The sequence below is a fragment of the Phallusia mammillata genome, chromosome 7 (assembly GCF_965637545.1).
Source record: "Phallusia mammillata chromosome 7, kaPhaMamm4.hap1.1, whole genome shotgun sequence".
NCBI classification, from domain to species: Eukaryota; Metazoa; Chordata; class Ascidiacea; order Phlebobranchia; family Ascidiidae; genus Phallusia; species Phallusia mammillata.
The window spans coordinates 13,416,669-13,435,804 of NC_137258.1; the positions used below are offsets into that span (position 1 = coordinate 13,416,669).

The 19,136-nt window shown below is 35.9% G+C and overlaps 1 protein-coding gene across 1 annotated transcript; it reads right to left on the minus strand.

Annotated features, from left to right (window-relative positions):
- Positions 1-90: 90 nt before the first annotated feature.
- On the minus strand, positions 91-16,101 carry LOC145238550 (ankyrin repeat and FYVE domain-containing protein 1-like). The gene is made up of 24 exons (XM_080101754.1): positions 15,951-16,101; positions 15,537-15,762; positions 14,743-14,875; positions 14,562-14,686; positions 12,853-12,976; positions 12,637-12,786; positions 11,300-11,465; positions 11,112-11,242; positions 10,886-11,025; positions 10,634-10,827; positions 10,483-10,580; positions 8,123-8,192; positions 7,927-8,058; positions 7,713-7,866; positions 7,557-7,655; positions 7,356-7,498; positions 6,163-6,307; positions 5,593-5,746; positions 5,288-5,488; positions 5,054-5,230; positions 4,821-4,968; positions 2,923-3,147; positions 845-1,005; positions 91-703 (listed from the first exon to the last, which is right to left on the minus strand). Exons 1-24 carry the CDS (start codon positions 15,973-15,975, stop codon positions 500-502), a joined length of 3,525 nt encoding a protein of 1,174 aa, XP_079957880.1. The 5' UTR covers positions 15,976-16,101; the 3' UTR covers positions 91-499.
- Positions 16,102-19,136: the final 3,035 nt, after the last annotated feature.

Below are 19,136 nucleotides of genomic sequence, written 5' to 3' on the forward strand. Positions count from 1 at the left end.
AGCAGGTTGCCTAAACGAAAGTGTTTCAGCAACAGGAAGAATTGAGAAAATTTGTTTACTTTTTTGACCTTAAAAAATAATTTGAAAAAGTAAGATCACGACAGATTTATTAAAAACTTTCGTTACAAGTTTTTGTAGGCAACAATATAAAGTATTGCACAAATGCCAATGTTAACAATTGCAAATGCAGAATCAACGCAAAATCATAATCACCATGTGTAAAACAGTTCTTGTATGAAGTAAATATAAAGGATGGCAATAAGAAAAATATGACAATGACATAGATATCGCACACAACTGAAGATATAATAGTTTTTATAGAACTAAATTCACATTTTGTTATTTTATATATTGTATCATTTAACTGATAATGTTTGATGTGAAAATACTGCACTGATGACAAATTTATAACAGTGATTGCAAGCACAGTAGCAAGCTTTGGTTACAGCGGATACAACACTTCTAGAAAAACAAGCAAAGTGTAGTTTAATATTAAAGGTTAGCCACCAATAGTCAAAACATCATAGCATAAGTCGCATACTCTTGTAGGTTTTGCTATGTCAAACTTAATAATCGGCATTACTTTTGAAGAACATTTGGCACATAAAAGCCTTCCACAATGTCTGCAATGATGCTTTCTTGTTGCAACACCAAATTTAACATCACATTCCAAGCAATTACTACCTTCCACCCAAGGTGGTTCCTGCAATAAACCAAGAATGTAAAGCTGGACTGCATACAACTTCTATTTGTTTGTATCTGAGCAAGTCTTTAAATTTGTATGGTTTTGTTTTGTTGAGCCACAGGAATTCACCATAATGATGCAGATCACCTACAAAGTTACCTGGTTCAAGGTATCCAGCAGTCGAAAAAGAAGCTGTTTCGTTGCAACAGGATGATTAAAAATATTCACACCACTGAGATTAGAGGTAGCAAGAGTTGCACCAGAACGAACAAGAGACCGACACAAAGCTCCATGTCCATTCATATAGGCTAACAACAATCCTAAAAACGTCTTTATTGTAGAATGTGCAAATTTATCCAACAACTAGAAAAGTGGCTTTCTGATATACTTCCATTTTATATATTCTATACGACATTTACCAACTTACTACACTATACACAATTTATCTAAATGTGTGATTGTTTTTGCAAGCAAAAACGAATGGGTCCCCACACGCGCGTTTATGCGGATTTACAGTAAACCTATGTTGCGGTTATTTTTAGATTTTGTAGATAAAAGCATTAACTTAACTTTAAAAGTTTTTGTCCATATTCTTTTTGCATCATTATTGTCATGTAATTACAAAAAAACGGTGAAAAAAGAACAGGAAAAATACTTTCAATATAATCTCTTGCTTTGACCTTGATATTGTCGTTCAAGTTCAGTATTTAAACATAAATTTTCCTAGAAAGCCTTAACTGTTATATTAGACACTATATAAAAAAGTCGTTTGCTACAAAGGTATACATAACTTGTTTTTCACTTAACTTTGTTTCGCAAAAACGACCGTTTAATGACCTTTTGACACTGTTTTTAACAGCATGCAGTCCTCAGTGTTCAACAATACCGTTTAGCCTAATTTATACATCACTTAAGTACTGATTCTTGAATTGATTTGTCAAAAATAAAGAAGATACGTTATGACGAAATATTCGTAACTGTGTTGTAATGCCTACAAGTTGACCTTTAGTGACCCGTGGTTATGCGACGGTCAAGCTGACAACGAGAATTTAAAGACCATTTATCGCGGCTTTCGAAAATGTTAATTTTTTTTTTCATATTTATGTTGATCAACGACGTTTTGCCCGACATAAATGAAACCGAAGTACGTTTATTGAGATTAAATTACGTCTTAGATGTAAAACCTTCGCCAAAACTGAAAATGCGCGTAGTAACTCAATAAAATAACACAGCATTGCTGCACACAAAAACAGCTGATTTCTAATCACCCAAACGACTGTCTCGTAAAACACGTCTGTACGGACGTCAAGCTGAGCACTCCCGCTCTGCGGTCTTAATCGTAAACCAGTGAATTCCTCCCTTGGGACTTATATCTGAATGATAGCGTACACATATTACGGGTTGTAAAGGTAACTGGCAAAATTTTAAATACTAAACGAATAGCCTGCTTAAACAATTGTTAAAATGTTCAAATATTTCTGCACCATAGTACTTCTGCTTTAGCAAGTATAGCCGATTTAAAAATTTCACGTTTTGGGGGGCTGTGGGTGAACCGAGGGATCAAACGGGGTCAAAATTCACATGGACCATCTTTAGACCAATATCTGTAATGTGTGTAAATTTGAAAAAGTTTGAACCATTCTTTCTTGACCAAAACGTGGGAACAATAGCCACGCTAAAAATTTCACGTTTTGGGTGGCTGTGGGTGAACCGAGGGATCAAACGAGGTCAAAATTCACATGGACCATCTTTAGACCAATATCTGTAATGTGTGTAAATTTGAAAAAGTTTGAACCATTCTTTCTTGACCAAAACGTGGGAACAAATCCGCGCTAAAAATTTCACGTTTTGGGGGGCTGTGGGTGAACCGATGGATCAAACGGGGTCAAAATTCACATGGACCATCTTTAGACCAATATCTGTAATGTGTGTAAATTTGAAAAAGTTTCAACCATTCTTTCTTGACCAAAACGTGGGAACAAATCCGCGTTAGACGGAAAAAAAGAAAAAAAAATACGGACAAAAACAATATGTGTCCCCTTCAGGGAAGGGGACCCATAAATAAACATATGTGTTTAATAATCATTTAATAATGTGTAAATTATACAAATTTGGACGCTTGTTGCTGTTGGGTTACACTTAATCCATATACTGCCCTAATAACGAAAAAATACTGTGCACTGAATTAAAACAACAGATTAATATTTGTTCAACACAATGATTTAAGAAGTAAAAACCTGTATTCCCATCTTGATCTTGAACGTCAAGAGGGTAGTCAGGTACAGCAGCAAATAAGCATTCAAACATTGGAGCAGCATTGTTTTTAGCATTTAATGCTAAAAGATGAAGTGGATTTTGTGATTTGTTGTTGCTTTTAGTTGATGTCTTCTGAATATTTGTTACCATTTGAGAAAGTGTTTGTATGCATTCCAGACAACCATGCATGGCGACAAAATGGAAAACTACAAGGAAACATATTCACAAAAATCATATTTTAGTTTCAGCTTACAAATTGTAAAGGTTGTTTGGAGTGTCCTAAATAAGTTCACCTGTGCCAACAATGCAAGATTCAATTTGAAAAGCATGTTAAACTATAATTCAGGTTACAGTGCACAACCTCAAATACCTATTTATTATGTCTCTAAATTTTAATAAGTTTGAAATACTCTTTTCTACATAAACATTGGAAAACATCTGCATGTGTAAGACTAGAAGGGTGGCTCAGCACATATTGCCATTGCACATACACTACGAACACTTTATTTAATAGGTATCATATCAGCCACTGTCTTTTATAGCCTTAGTTGTTTCTGCAAGCAGAAACTCATGGGTCCCCCACACATGCAAAGTTGTAAATAATGCATTTTGCAAAAAAACTATGATAAATTTTGGTGCTATCTGTTTAAACAGGGCGATAAAAAAGTCTGCAGACATAATCATGCTATATGAGGTACAAACTATTCAAGTCACATTCCATTTGGCAATTGTTTGCAAAATTTAACCATTGCAGGGGTTAATGGGGTAAATGGTGGGGCTACAGAGCAAAACTTAACAATCAACACCTCAAAGTAAAATATTACAAACAATTTCTAAATTTCATGACATTGTTTAAAAAGTTAACCCTTTTTAAGGGGCTAATGGGGTAACTGATCGGACTACAGGGTAAAACGTGAAATTCGATACATTGCACAAACTGTCAAAATTTCATGCAACTTGGCCAATGTTTAGAAATTACACCCACTTAGGGGTTACTGGGGTGAAGGTGGGGCTCACAGGGTAAAAGAGATCAATGGATGATGTATTTTATAAACTGTCTATATTTCATTAAATTTAGACATTGTTTAAAAAATTCACTCATTTTAGGGGGCCAGTAGGGTAAACATTGGGGCTGCAGGGTGAAAAACTACAATTAACACCTAATTATGGCAAACTGTCAAAATTTCATCCAATTCGGACATTGTTTCATCCAATTCGGACATTGAAATTCACCAATTTTAGGGGGTCAGTAGGGTAAACATTGGGGCTGCAGGATGAAACACGACAACCTGCACCTAATTATGGCAAACTGAACAAACTGTCAAAATTTTATGCAATTCAGACTTTGTTTAAAAAAATCACCCTTTTTATGGGGCCAGTAGGGTAAACATTGGGGCTGCAGGGTGAAAAACAACAATCAACACCTAATTATGGCAAAATGAACAAACTGTCAAAATTTCATCCAATTCAGACATTGTTCAAAAATCACCCTTTTTGGGGGGATGGTGGGGTAAGGTATTGGGGCTGCAGGGTGAAAAACAACAATCAACACCTAATTATGGCAAAATGAACAAACTGTCAAAATTTCATCCAATTCGGACATTGTTTAAAATTTTACCCATTTTAGGGGGCTGGTGGGGTAAATACTGGGGTGATTAAGTCATACAAACCAAAAGGCACATCTACATAACCATATCTTTCATATGTGAAAGTTTCATCCAAATCCAACAAAGATTTGTTGCCAAAAGTGCATGGACAAACTTCATGGCGGAAAAAAGAAAAAAAACAAGAAAAAAAACCATAGTGAAATCAAGATGCGTCCCCTTCAGGGAAGGGGACCCATAAAAAAAACAATGTGTAGGCAAACAAATGATGTTACCATTATTTCCTTCATTATCCACAGCATTTGCATCAGCACCATTTTCAATTAATACTGATGCCATTGAAGCTTCATTCTTGATGGCGGCAATATGAAGTGCTGTTTGGCGATATTTGTTGAGGACATCAATGTTAGTTCCAGCCAACAGCTGTTTTAATTTTACACGTTTTAAAATTCATGATGTATTTACATAACACATGTTGCATGTTTTAGTCTTTATTTTGTAAACCCACCAAGTTCCGCAATATAAGAACATCATTAACTTCAATAGCAAGGTGTAAAGGTGATGATAAATTACCATCACATGTCAAAGAGTTCACATCACTTCCAACAGATATAAGAAATAAAACACTGTCAAGATCTTTCAACAGGATGGCCAAATGTAAAAAGTTTTTGCCATTTTTGTCCATCTAAAAAGTATCTTGGTATTTTTAAGTTCATTTTTTATGTCAAAAAATGATTTGAACCTGTTCAGCTGTACCAGGTTCTCTGGCAAGTATTGCTTCTGCACACTTGTTGTTTTTATATGCCATTGCTGTTGCAAAAGGTGTTTTTTTGTCATTGTCTACTAGATTTAGGTTGATCGATGGATGAGCTAGAAGGATTCGTGTTATTTCTATTCGATCTTCCCTTACTGCTATATGAAGTGGGGTGTTTTGCTTTTTATCCTGAAAGTCAATTGGCAATCATTTAAATAACATGTGTAACAAACAACATCCACCTTTTGTTATTGTAAGTAACAAAAACACTAATTTGAGGTAGATATCAGCACCTGAGCATTTATCACAGCATTTTGTTTTAGAAGGCTTTCCAATATTTTAACCAAACCCCATGCACATGCCATGTGGATTGGAGATTGGCCATCAATCACAGGTGTGGCAATGTTGGACAGGCCAACTTTTCTTGGACTATCTATATCACAACCACTAAAAAGTAAAAATATAGAAGTAGCTTTCCTATATGTTACCAATTTATTCACTTAAATGGTTAACCGCATACACCATTTATATGTATGTTTGTATATGTATACATTTGTTACCAGCCCATTTAACTTTTCTGCAATCAGTTGTATTCAATCCCAACTTCAAAAACTTTACAATGTTCTGTTAACACCATTATAAAGTTTTACATTAAGTAGTAACAAAGAACAGAGAAAACATTTAAACCCAATCCCTTTACGAATTTAACAAGTAGCTTCACCCTATAGTTCTACCCTACATTTAAAACTTCTGCCAGAAAATCAAAATATTATTACCAGCAGAAAACAAAATCTTTTATGGTAGGGAATCTATGTTTAACAGGATTGGGCTTTCAATAAATCCATAAAACATAATTATTTTACCTTTTTATTAAAAAACAAGCAACATCTTCCATGTTTTCATCGATTGCACGATGCAGCAATGTTTGTAAACAACCCTCTGGTCCTTCTGACCAAAATGTTGTATCACATCCATGTCTCACTAATGTTGAAGCAATTTCATCATGACCTAAAATCAGAAAACTTTCAACAGGAGCGCCCAGTATGTAAGATGTTAACATATACAATCTGTTAAAACTAAAGTAGTGGGGTAAGAAGGGAATTCAATAAAAAGTTTAAAATTTCTAAAAATATTTTTTTGAATAATTCAATAAAAAATTCTTTAAAATACTTTGCAATTCAATGTATTTTAAAACTCTTGGGTCACGTAATTAAACGAGTGTACCAGTTGTAAAATTCCAACCAAGATTCAGTTTATCACAGTAGTTGACAAACTGTGGCCTGATTTTTATTATGTCCTGCAACACTTGACAATTTTGGCTGTGCATGTCCTCTGACATGAAACCACTTAAATTGGGACCAGAGTAACTTTTAGTAACTTAGCCATTTGACACTACAACAAAAATGTACTATAACAATTGGTTGTAAACCAGTGAATTCCTCCCTTGGGACTTATATCTGACTGATAGCGTACACATATTATGGGTTGTAAAGGTAACTGGCAAATTTTTAAATACTAAATGAATACCCTGCTTAAACAATTGTTACAATTTTTTGAATATTTCTGCACCATCGCTTGTATTTCTGGCCCAAAACTAAAACCGATTATTTCGGGGTTTAAAGGGTGAATCCGAATAAAAGATACAAAATAATTTAAAAAACCTTACATTGCACCAAACAACAAAGCATGAAATTCCAAGATGCTGTACTTTAGTCAATACAGCCATTTTAAAAAAATACGTTTTGGGGGCCTGTGAGTGAACCGCTGGGTCAATCGGGGTCAAACTTCAGGGGGATCAAATTTGGATTATTAACTAACATCTCTGTAAATTTGAATAAATTTAAAGCACTCTTTCTTGACCAAACACGTCTCACAAACCAGCGTCAGACAGAAAAAAGAAACACGGGCAAAAACAATATGTGTCCCCCTCGTGGAAGGGGACCCAATATAAACTTGGATCTGTGAACTGTAGGCTATCAATATTTTCAAATCTGTCCAACCTTAGTAACAACTCAGTTATTAAAAAACTTAATGACAGCAAACTGAGACAACTAACCAGCAGCCAGTGCCACCCACAAGGCACAGTCTCCATTACTGTATGGAATGTTCATATTAGCTCCACGCAGGCATACAGCATCAACAATCACAGAAAGATGATTTTTAACTGCCAAGTGAAGTGATGTCAGTCCATCATCAGTTCTAAACCAATTACAGTGAAAGGAAAGATGATGACAAAGTGATCAGACAAATTGTTTACCTGATATTTATGTCTGCTTGATGTTCCAGCAAGAAAAGAGTTGATGAGATGTCTTGTTTTTCGATTGCCATGTGAAGTAACGTTTTTCCTGAATCTCCTCTAAAAACAACGACATATGATATGGAAGTGATATATGACAAAAAATCTCCTACATACTTATAGTTTATATCAGCCCCAGAACTTAACAGTTGTCCAGCAATTTTGTAAAAGCCTGACCAAACAGACAATGCAAGAACTGTTTGATTCTCACTGTCCTTTATATTAAAATCAGGCACACAGTCTGTAGCTTTTTGAGCATGGAATAAATCAGCTAAAAACAAGTACAATGTTACAAATTAATAACCAAACAGTTCAAAATGTCTTTACAAACCTCTTCTCTCCAAAAACAACCGAACAACATCATAATGCTGACAACGAATTGCGATGTGTAATGGTGTTTCATGATAAATTTCTTTGTTTCCATTGTTCTCCACTTTCCTTGTTTGAACATTAGGATCAGCACCTAAAATATTTCTGACATATATATTCCTTAACTTGAAATGTACCTACATTTAAATTGAATTAACCATGAGTCAGAAGAAATTCAGTGAGATGCACAAGGCCATATCTGGATGAAGTATGCAAACAAGAAGTTTCCTGTGGAAAAACAGAAAGACGCCATGTTTAAAATCAAGTAAAACTAATTCACAATGCAAATTAGAAGGGTAGCTTTGCACACATTTAACATTGGGACCTATATTTGGTAGCGTTTTGCATATCCATGTTTGTTTCTGCAAACAGAAAATAATGGGTCCCCACACATGCAAAGTTGTTAAATATTCATTTTACCAAAGGCGGAAGTTGCTTTGAGGTCATAAATAGAAATACACAACATATTCTAGTGGGCTAGTGAAAAAATTGGTAGCTAAGCACAACAATTGTAACCCCACATTGGCATAAACTTTAAACTATCAAAATGAAATGAAATTTTTATACAACTAAAGGGTGGCTTAGTACTCTTGACCATTGCACATATATTATGGCCTATTTTAAATAGTTAACATATTACCCATACTTAATTTATGTTAGGTCCCATATCAGGCACTTTTATATCCTTAGTTCAGTGCGTATGAAGTTTCGCGTCTCGCAGTTATTTGCGGCTCCTTTCTGAAGAGTTGCTTAGTGGGGAATTGGCTGGCGTTAAGTAGATAACTCGCAGTAAGCACTTGTTTTCTCGCCCAGGAAAAACAGCACGAAAGAGGTTACAACTCGTTGCTGTTCTTTCCATTTAGATTTTACGGTTAACTCCGTAATTACCAGACATGTGATAAACTGTGCTGCAAACCGCCATGACTGCCAACCCAAGTAATAAATATTAAGCACTCATTTTATTCACACTAGAAGGTGTTTCATCATAATAACATTGTTGGAAACTTTTGCATAGGGATACGATACATAGCTAATCGAGAAACGGCTAAGTTATAATTACCCATTTAACTGCGGCAGACCCATAAATGGGCCCCCAGATATTACGGGACTTTGTGAAAGATACAAAGCCCAAATTTCACACCGACTTTTCAACAAATATATTTATTTACGCGAGCTATACTGTACAACTCATTCTGTGTTATTTTATTTCATACGATTATTTAAAATACAGAAACCTCACAAAATTGATCCAGTTTTGCCAGGGTGCCGCAAACTATTTATCTCTAATAGGGTGCCGCACGGTTAAAAAGGTTGGGAACCACTGCCTTAGTTGATTGGCAGTCGGAAACTCATGGGTCCCACCACACATGCAACATTGTAAATATATCACGTATATCACAAGAAAATCATGAGCAGATTTAGTGTTGTAAGGTCAAACTCAGTGATCAGTACAAGTTTGTCCTATTATATGTTCTTTACGAAATGAGTAGAACAGTAAATAGTGAGATTAAATGGTAAAACAAAGTCTGTCTACAATTTAATCTGATTTGGACATATATATTATAGTTAAATAAATTTACCAATTTGTGGTGGCCACTGAGGTAAATTGTGGGGCTAAAGCAGTGGTTCCCAAACTTTTTCAGATTTTTTTCAAAACGGTCCCTTTGCCAATATTTCGAGGGCTCGCGGTCCTTAAGCCTAAATGTGTATTTCATAAAAACGAAAGTTGATTGCAGGATTTTAGCCAGTTATGCAAAATTGCGCATAACAATCATTCAAAAACAGCATGTGACATCACAAACAGGACAAAAACATTACGATTGTGCGCGAACAATTGCATTTTTGATAGTTGTAATTCAATAAAGGCCATTGTTTAGCAATGGAGACAGTCGATTCTCAATTCTACTTTGATTTTAAACTTATTTAGTGGCACAAACTGACGCCAAATAAGATTATAGAATTACTTCAACCGTTCGCGGTCCCCCCAAAATTGCCTCACGGACCCCTAAGGGACCGCGGACCCCAGTTTGGGAACCGCTGGGCTAAAGGGTTAAACACAAGAATTCACGACTGAAAATAGCACATTTTATGAAGCGTCCAAACCTAATTTGTTTCCACCTTTGCTTAAAAAAATCATCCATTTTAGAGGGATGGTGGGATAATTGTTGGGGCTACAGGGCAAAAAAGACAGATCAACATCTCAAAATAGCCAATTCTATTAACAATCCAAATTTTATTTAATTCAAACATTGTTTAAAAATGTCACCCTTTTTAGGGGGTAGTGGAATATTAGTTGGGGCTACTGGGTAAAACAAATTAATCGTCACCTATAAATGCCAAATTCTACAAGCTGCCCAAATTTTATTCTTGACCAAAAGCTTGGTTTTAGGGCAAGACAGAAGGAAAAAAAATCTGGAAAGGGGACCCGTAAAAATTAAGTCAAATAACAATGTGTGCAGGTAAGAGGGCACATAAATATATGGGGTCAAAACGGGACTTACAAACATCAAGTACTTACAAAAAAGTTGAGATGGTTAAGACTGGCTCCATGTTTGGCAAGAAACAATGCCCCAGCCTCATCCAAGTTTTCTGCACATAACTGCATCAAACTGCTCCCTTCGTATTAGAATTGTTAGTCTTCTGTTTAAATGTAGGAAGACAATGTTTACCTGTCTTTTGATCAGTGGCATCAATTTGACAACCTTTTTGAAGGAGAATTCCAGCCATGGAAAAATCATTGTAGACAGAGTCAAGTACTGACTCAGGACCAAATCCATTAGAAACATTTGCAGAGGAAGCAAGTTGTTTTAAAGCAAGCCACAGGGCAACATAACCTTCTCTTGTTCGTATTTCCAAGTCACATCTAACAAAACAATCAATAGATTTCTGCTATTCTACCTTCATTAAGGCAAAACACTTACATGTTGCTCCGCAACAGCACTTTAAAGACAGGCATGTTTTGTGACACAATAGAGAGATGCAATGATGTCCTTCCATAAGCATCAGAATAATTAGGATTGGCACCTTTTTTCAGCAATAATGAAGCAATTTGAACCACACTCTGCAGGTTCAACATGACCATTTTACTGAGACTTAATTTTATTTTGTGCACAAGTTTGTTTTTATATTCTCTTCTGTGAAAAATACCTCAATTTTGTACTTTTTGTCATCAAACATAATTTTGGACACAACATGTAATGGAGTTAGACCTTCTTGCTTTGTCATGCAATTGACAGAACAGCCGTTGTTTAGTAAAAAAAATGTTGAAAACTCATCACCTTTAAAAGAAAGTGTTTTTCACCTGATTTTATTATTTTTTTTAAGTTTGTACATGCCTGCCAATATTGCTTTGTGTAAATGACCTTTCCCATCTTCATCAAAACCATTTAAGTCCACTCCATGAGAAACAAGTGATGTTGCAATTGATTCTTGGCCACTTTGTAATGCCAAATACAATGGCCAGTCACCATTTTCATCACACACATTTAGGGTTTGAGGTAGCTATGGAAAATACAATAGATGTAACATAATCTGTATTTTATACAAAAATATATATATAGGATGTCATATTATGCTAAGTTAAGTTGAATTTCGAAAAACCTAATCAACTAGAAGGGTGGCTTAGCACATTTTGTTGTTGCATTTACACTATAACCTATTTTAAAACATTAATATATTTCCTATGCTTATTTTGTATTGGGTCCCATATTAGCCATCGGTTTTTATAACCTTAGTCGTTTCTGCAGGCAAAAACTCATGGACACAAGCAAAGTTGAAAATAATGCAATTCAAGAGATAACCATGAGAAAGTCGGGTGTTGTAAGGTAAAACACAGTGATCGGCACTGGGCTTAAATAATAATACTATGTAGAATACAAACTATAAAATTAGGTTCACCCCAGATATTGTTTGAAGTATGTCCTATTTATCGTTTTAAAAACTGACCCATTTTCGGGGGCTAGTAGGGTAACTAATTTGGTTCGACACACAAACTAAAAATAAAATAAAAACCACACTGACTCAATCAATAGTACTGCAAAATTTCAGCCCAATCCACCAATGTTTAAATTTTCGACCACTAGAGGGCTAGCGGGGTAAATACTAAGGTTATCAACAAAAACAAAGTGGCATGCACATCTACATGAATATATCTACCATCTGTGTAAATTTCAGCCAAATCCATCAAACATTTGATAGAAAAACGAGTCGGACAAACTTTGGAATTAAAAACACCCATTTAGGGGGCTAGCGGGATAAATACTGGGGTTATCAACAAAAACAAAGTGGGATGCACATCTGCATCACTATATCTACCATCTGTGTAAATTTCATCCAAATCCATCAAACATTTGATGGAAAAATGAGTCGGACAAACTTCGGAGAAAAAATACCCATTTTAGGGGGCTAGCGGGGTAAATACTGGGGTTATCAACAAAAACAAAGTGGGATGCACATCTGCATCACTATATCTACCATCTGTGTCAATTTTAGCCAAATCCATCACACATTTGATGGAAAAACGAGTCGGACAAACTTTGGGAAGAAAAAAAAAGAAAGAAAGAAAAAAGAAAAAAAAGAAATGAAAAAAACAACAATTTGAGTAAAATCAATAAGTGTCCCCTTCAGGGAAGGGGACCCATAATGACTTGAAAACAATGAATTTGTGTCTCACCTCACCAGTATGTTCTATCAAGTACAGAAAAACAACATCTTCTCTCTTTGCTCGAATAGCTCGATGAAGTGGAAATGTGGATTTACTTTTAAACATAGTGTACAGTATGGATGCTGCCATTGATACAAAATCATCAGATGTTAGATCATCCTTAAATTATGAAAGTCTCCTGTAAGTCATCCATGAAACAAAAAGCTAGTTAAGTCAAAATCTTACCCAGTGCATAGAAACTAATGTTGAACAGTATTCTTTCAAAGACATGGCACCAATTTCCTCTGCTAGTTCATAAAACTGGATACAATTTCTGACATTCACAGTAGAAAGTATAGCATGCTCACATCTGACAGCAAAAAAACTTTTAGTTTGCAATTATCATCTCAAGAAAGCAAACTGATCTTACATTTCTGTAAATTTGATGTACAAGCATAGGCGCCCACTTGCTAAAATAGGCGGGGAGGCGGCTCGGTGAAGACGGAAATATTTTCAGCCCGGACGTCACCTAACGTCGCAAGTTACAGCCTTTACAGTGTTTCTGTAGAAGCTGATGCCGACCCAACTATACAGTAATACATTTTTTCTTTCCCCGGAACAATTATTACAAAGCATGTTTTATTTTTACGCAACAAGGCGCACATGCGTCTAAAAAGCCATTATAATAATCGTTTCTAGGTCGTTTGGTTGGTTTCAACCATGTTTTCTATTTACACAGCAAATTGCATGTAACGCATTTAAGTTTATTTTTTTTAAATCAGCAATTACCAAAGTAAAGCCCGCGAAGGTATTTGTTCTAAATATATATCTTGGAAAACAACGAGTTAACCGTTGAAAGTTAATTTGAAAGCTACGAAAGTGTACCCACAACAACATGTGGTCTTAAGTTTACCTAGTTCTGCACTTCACAGGACGCATAAAAATGATCCAAAAACAGTTTGTTACATCACAGACAAGACTTGCTTTCATTACTGTGCGTATACAGTTGCCTTTCTTTGTTAATTGTGATGACATAAGTGAGAAGTTAGTAATTTATGCCAGATAATTTTATTGTTCGACAGTAGCGCTATCTCTTAATAATATTGTAGCTCCTGTTGGTCCCACAAAAGCGCTTTGTAGACCACAATTGCGGAACGGGCGCTGCGTTTTCGCTTGTGAGCTATGTGGCCGTCAATGTCATTTTCATGCTATGTGGCTCACCCAGAAAAAATTGGCTACCCCCTTTCTAAACGATGTCTATTTGTTTCGATGTTACTGACCGAGTTTTCGCAAACACTCCTTGCATGTTTTTATCCAATGGCTCATTGCATATAACCAGGGTTGCCATCGACATGGAACTCGAAATAAAGACACACGAACAATTCGACTTTCATGTCAAACGACATATCACATGGCATATTTCTTTTTGCCAGGAACATTCTGTTCCAACTCCTTGTTCGTAGAAAACACTTAGTGCATCTCACGACAGCCCAGGTCTAGGTTTAGCGGGGATTTGACTTGTAATTGTTAAAAATAAGACAAAATAATAACTTAAGTCAAAAACAAGGACAGTTGTTGGAGATAAGGACAAAAACTTTTTCTAAGACATTGCCCTTCAAAATAAGGACGGTATGGCAACCCTACATATAACACTTCAAGTATACGTTTGTGACGTAACAATATGCATTGTTTGATTTTTCAGAAAGGTTTGTCTGTTCAAACTACCGTAAGCAGTCGTTGACTGTGCAGTAGTACAGAGTTACTACAAAACTGTATGTGCATAAATTAACGCAAAACTTGTTTATGACGTAGTCAGCGACGCAAATACCCGGGGAGGCGGCGCCTCCCCGCCTCCCCATAAGTGGGCGCCAGTGTGTACAAGTTTTAACATTTTCAACAAAACATTTGGCAGCCCGGAGCAGTTTAAATAAAAAGAATAGCAAAACACATTTTACCTTGTTTGTAAACCTTTCAATGAATATGTGTGTGCTGTTTTCATCAGTTGAATGATAAACTCATCACTGCACTTCTTTAAGTCAACACTGTCAGTATAAATCCATTTGATGACTGCTTCCCCAGCCTGCAACATTCATATCCATGAGACAATAGTAACAATTTGGTACAGTTTATGCATACATTTGAATCAAGTGTTTGCAAATCCAAATGACACAATGTATCAAGTCCATCCGCTTCCCATTTGTCACTGCGGGCTGCAAGAACAAATTTGTGTCCAGGGTGGACTCGATGTTTCAGTCGGATTTCAATGTCACTGGTAAAACATTTTGAAACAATTCATTCAATAAAAGTTTTCAAAATTACCCAAACAAAACTTCTATTTCAGTGGTTTATTTTTTTCTAGTACTCCCTTAAAAAAGAGTTTCCATTCTTTTTCAGACATTTCTGAACATTATTGTTACTGCAAGCAAACATGTATGTCTGTTTATTAGTAAATGGAGCAATCATGTTTTAAAACTCAATAGCAAGATGGTTAAAATGATTTGCTGAATACTAAACTATCCACATGGTATTGCAGGCAGTGACAAATAAAAAGCTTTGATATGGCAAAGGCGTAACAAATCGTTCCAACTGTGTTTTACATTATGTATGTTGACCTGCAGTAGAGTGTTATCATGTGGTAGCCTTGCAAACAATGACCTTTTAACAGTGTTTTGGTGCCATGATTTTTAGCATTTCATTTAACAACAATAGCACATGTATATAGTTTGACAAGGTGGCTTTTCTGTGCATCTAAAATTTTTATGCACTAAACAAATGAATATTTTAGATATAGGATTGACCATGTTCAGTACCTAACCATGTTTTTTTAAACAAAATTGTCAAACATGGAGCAAATTATCACTGTAGAAATTGGAGCCACATTTTATCATAACAGGTAGAGTAAAATGGTTACAAAGCATGTTTAGTTGTACCTGTATAAAGCACTACCATACAGCTTTGTTGCAAGTTTTAGAAGACCTGCAGCTAATCCGAAGTCATTGGATGTTTCTTTTGTCTGACTGGTGTCATCAGTATTGGTTGAATTGTGTACAGCCTTAAGGGTAGAATGTCTTCTTTGTAAGTCAGAAAACTGTTCCTGAAGTTTAACATATTGTGCACGGAGCAAAGAAAGATGCTTCTGACTTTTTTCAAGTTCCTCTGCAAATAAAGTTGAGCTTCTTTTCTTAGAAACAAGTCAAAGCTATTACAAAGTAGGCATTTATAGTCAAAGTTGTAGAAACAACAAATTTATTAGATCTGTTTTTATTATGGTACACACACAGACAAAACCATTGTTTGACTTTTCAGGCAAAATATATTATTTAGAACAATAATAAAACATTTACCTTCTTTTGAAGTTGATGACAGCATATTTTAAACTCAAACTTATGTTATACTATTACATTCATGTTTATTTGAAAATGTTTAACCAAATGCTACAAGCACATTCTCCTAGGCACATAAAACTATCCTAAGTGAATCACAGCGACTTTTATCTGGTGTGGTAACAGTAAAAGTTACCCACCAATTTTGTTGCAAATTAATTACAAAATACAGTTGATGGCACCAATCGTCAGAAATTTAACCCGAGATTCAATGGTTCCCGCACTTCCCGGTTTCCCGCGACGTCCCGTCATCTTAGACACGAGACTCAGAATAGTGTACATTGTACAATCGTACGTACATAGGTTAATGTCGTCACAAAATCATGAAATTACGTCACAACATAGTTTAGGTCCTATGATGACGTCATGCCAAATTTTACGTCTCTATGACGTCATTAACCCTGTTTTAAACAACATCCAAAAACTTGACGTCACTAATGCGTAGCCTTGCCAATGCCGACCACTGTTGCAATAATGTCAAAATAAACTACCGAACAAAAGTTAGGTACAACACCAAATTACAAATTAGCTGTTGATAAACCAAAAAGGAAAAATCAGTTCAATCTTAAAAAGGTTTTGTCCATATTTCTCATATATTTACACAAGTAGTAAAAAATACTCCTTGGATAATTTAATCTCTGGCTTGGACCTTGATACCATGGATCTACAGTCGCCCCTCTCCGTGCAAATGCCTGTTGCATGACCTTTTGTTTTGTGAAAAATGAAGAAGCTATTGTAGCGGCCGTAATTTACTTGAAAATCTGTGCAGCCTGGATCTGCACCGACCGCCGCACTAGGGGGTTTCCTAATTTGTCTTGAACGCAACACTGTCTGCATAGGCGTAGAGTTTTAAAAAATACCAGGGGTGCGCCGTTCGATCTTCCAAAAACGATGCCTATACCATGTACAGTATCTGTACCCATATAAGACCAAATAACGACACCTTTTACGTGCTTAAGCATGTAGTTTCTATCACATTAATTTGCGAATAGTCACTTGGCGCAATTTCTTTGTGTTCGATTGGAACGTTTGCTGTGCGTCTAATAACGTCTGATGTAACGAAAGGACGATTAGCCGAATCAGCCACTTTAACAACGATTAAGTTTAAAGTAACGTGTTACGGCGGGAAATAAAAGTAAAGCAATTCACGTTTTAAATATAGCCGGCTATGCATTGTTGACGCTTAAACTTAGTTTACCTTGGATCAAGTTTAGGCCGTTGCAGAGCTTTGCAAACAGACATTAAACTCGGCTTAGAAATCAATATATTAACTATTTTTATTGCAGGAAGTATTGCGACAAATAATACTAAAACGTTAATCTATAAGTCATATTTATATTGCATTAAAATGCCTATTTATTGCCAAACAATTACAATTGTTACGTTTCAACCGACCTCTGTTCGATCAATGGCGTGAATGCAAGCGCATTTGTTTAGCTGGAAACACGTTTTAATTAACCGACGTAACTTGAACAAAGATGCGATTTTGACGTTGTACAAAGGATAAGGCCGGGGGTGCCCGGCACCCCCGCACCCCCGTACTCTACGCCAGTGACTGTCTGCCTGATGGTACAAATTTCTCCTTGGTTGCACAATACACAACAGCATTGGGTCTCTGTTAAACGAACAGAAACGTGTCATAAATCGGCAACAATACGCACATTCAATATGGCCGATAAACTTACACTTAGGAATATGTCACGTTAAGAAAGTCAATACTTCTTAAATCATACACAAACAGTATTACGACATTCAACTTATACAATTTACACATTCAAATTACGTACCAACTTGGACCGAATTACAGGCACTTTGATGGACTAAGACGTTTCAGCATTTTAATTACTCTTACTTTCATGTTTTTATAGCTGCACAAAATACACTATATTGTTAGCACATAAATATGGGCCACTCTAAAATACGCAATCTACGCAAGCTATACGCAATCTACTAACAAAAACTAACTAAGATGTTGACGGTTAGTGCTATTAGGGTCAGGGTGAGGGTTTGTGATACAATTAACTTTATAATTTAATTTCAGATGCCTTTCAGGTCTAATTTTCTCTACAAGTGTTAACATGCGGTACTATACAGTGTTTAGTACCACTCTCAACACATACAAGAATATTAAGCCCAAACTGGACATCTAAAACTAAATTGTAGTGTTAATTTTATTATGAACCCTCACCCAGACCCTAAAAGCCCTAACCGTCAACATTTTTTAAAGGTTGCATACGTTTTATAAGTAGATTGCGTACAGATTGCGTAGATCCACCACAACTGCAACTACTAAAAAGCCTGCTCACAGCACAGAAAGAAACTGTAAAACGTGGCCAGGACAAGATTGCAACTAATGACATCACACGCATTGTTACATTTATGGATTTTTAACCAATCATGGTAGGTGCTTTGTTACGTCATAGTCAATGAAGTCAGATTACTGACATGAACCACAAACAGGGAAAGAAAGCACATACAAGTCATTTCTCGCTGTAACAGCTATGTTGACCAAAAAATCAAATCAAAAATATAATTTATAACAGACAGAACAGTATGGGGCGCCGTTGCCGAATAAATTAAGTTGCAGCAAGACAGCTAACTTGCGACTCAAGATAGCAAAGTTGCAGCAAGTTAAGTTATCTTGCGGCAACTTAATTAACTTGCAACAAAACTGCGCTAACTTGCGGCAACTTAGCTATCTTGCAAGCTTTTTGCGGCAACTTAATTTATTCGACAACGGCGCCCCATAGAACAGACGTCTGAAATCGCATTTAGGCGTTTTCTGCTCACCATGGATAAAACGAAACAAAAGTGTTTAAGTTCAGAGACATGAAGAGCTGGTAAATTATAACAACATATCTATCATTTCGCTTGTATCCATTTAATCTTCATACACTCATTTTAAAATCACAGTAGGCTGCCCCACAGACAAGTGATTTATATACAGGATTGGGTATAAACTAGAAAGGTGGCTTTCTAAACCACTTCCATTTGATATATTCTATAGTACGATATTGACCAAATTACTATACACATCATTTGATCTAAACATATGATTGTTTTAAAAACGAATGGGTCCCCACACGAGTGTTTGTGCGGATTTACGGAAAACAAGCATTTTAGAAAGCATTACCCCAACTTAAAAAA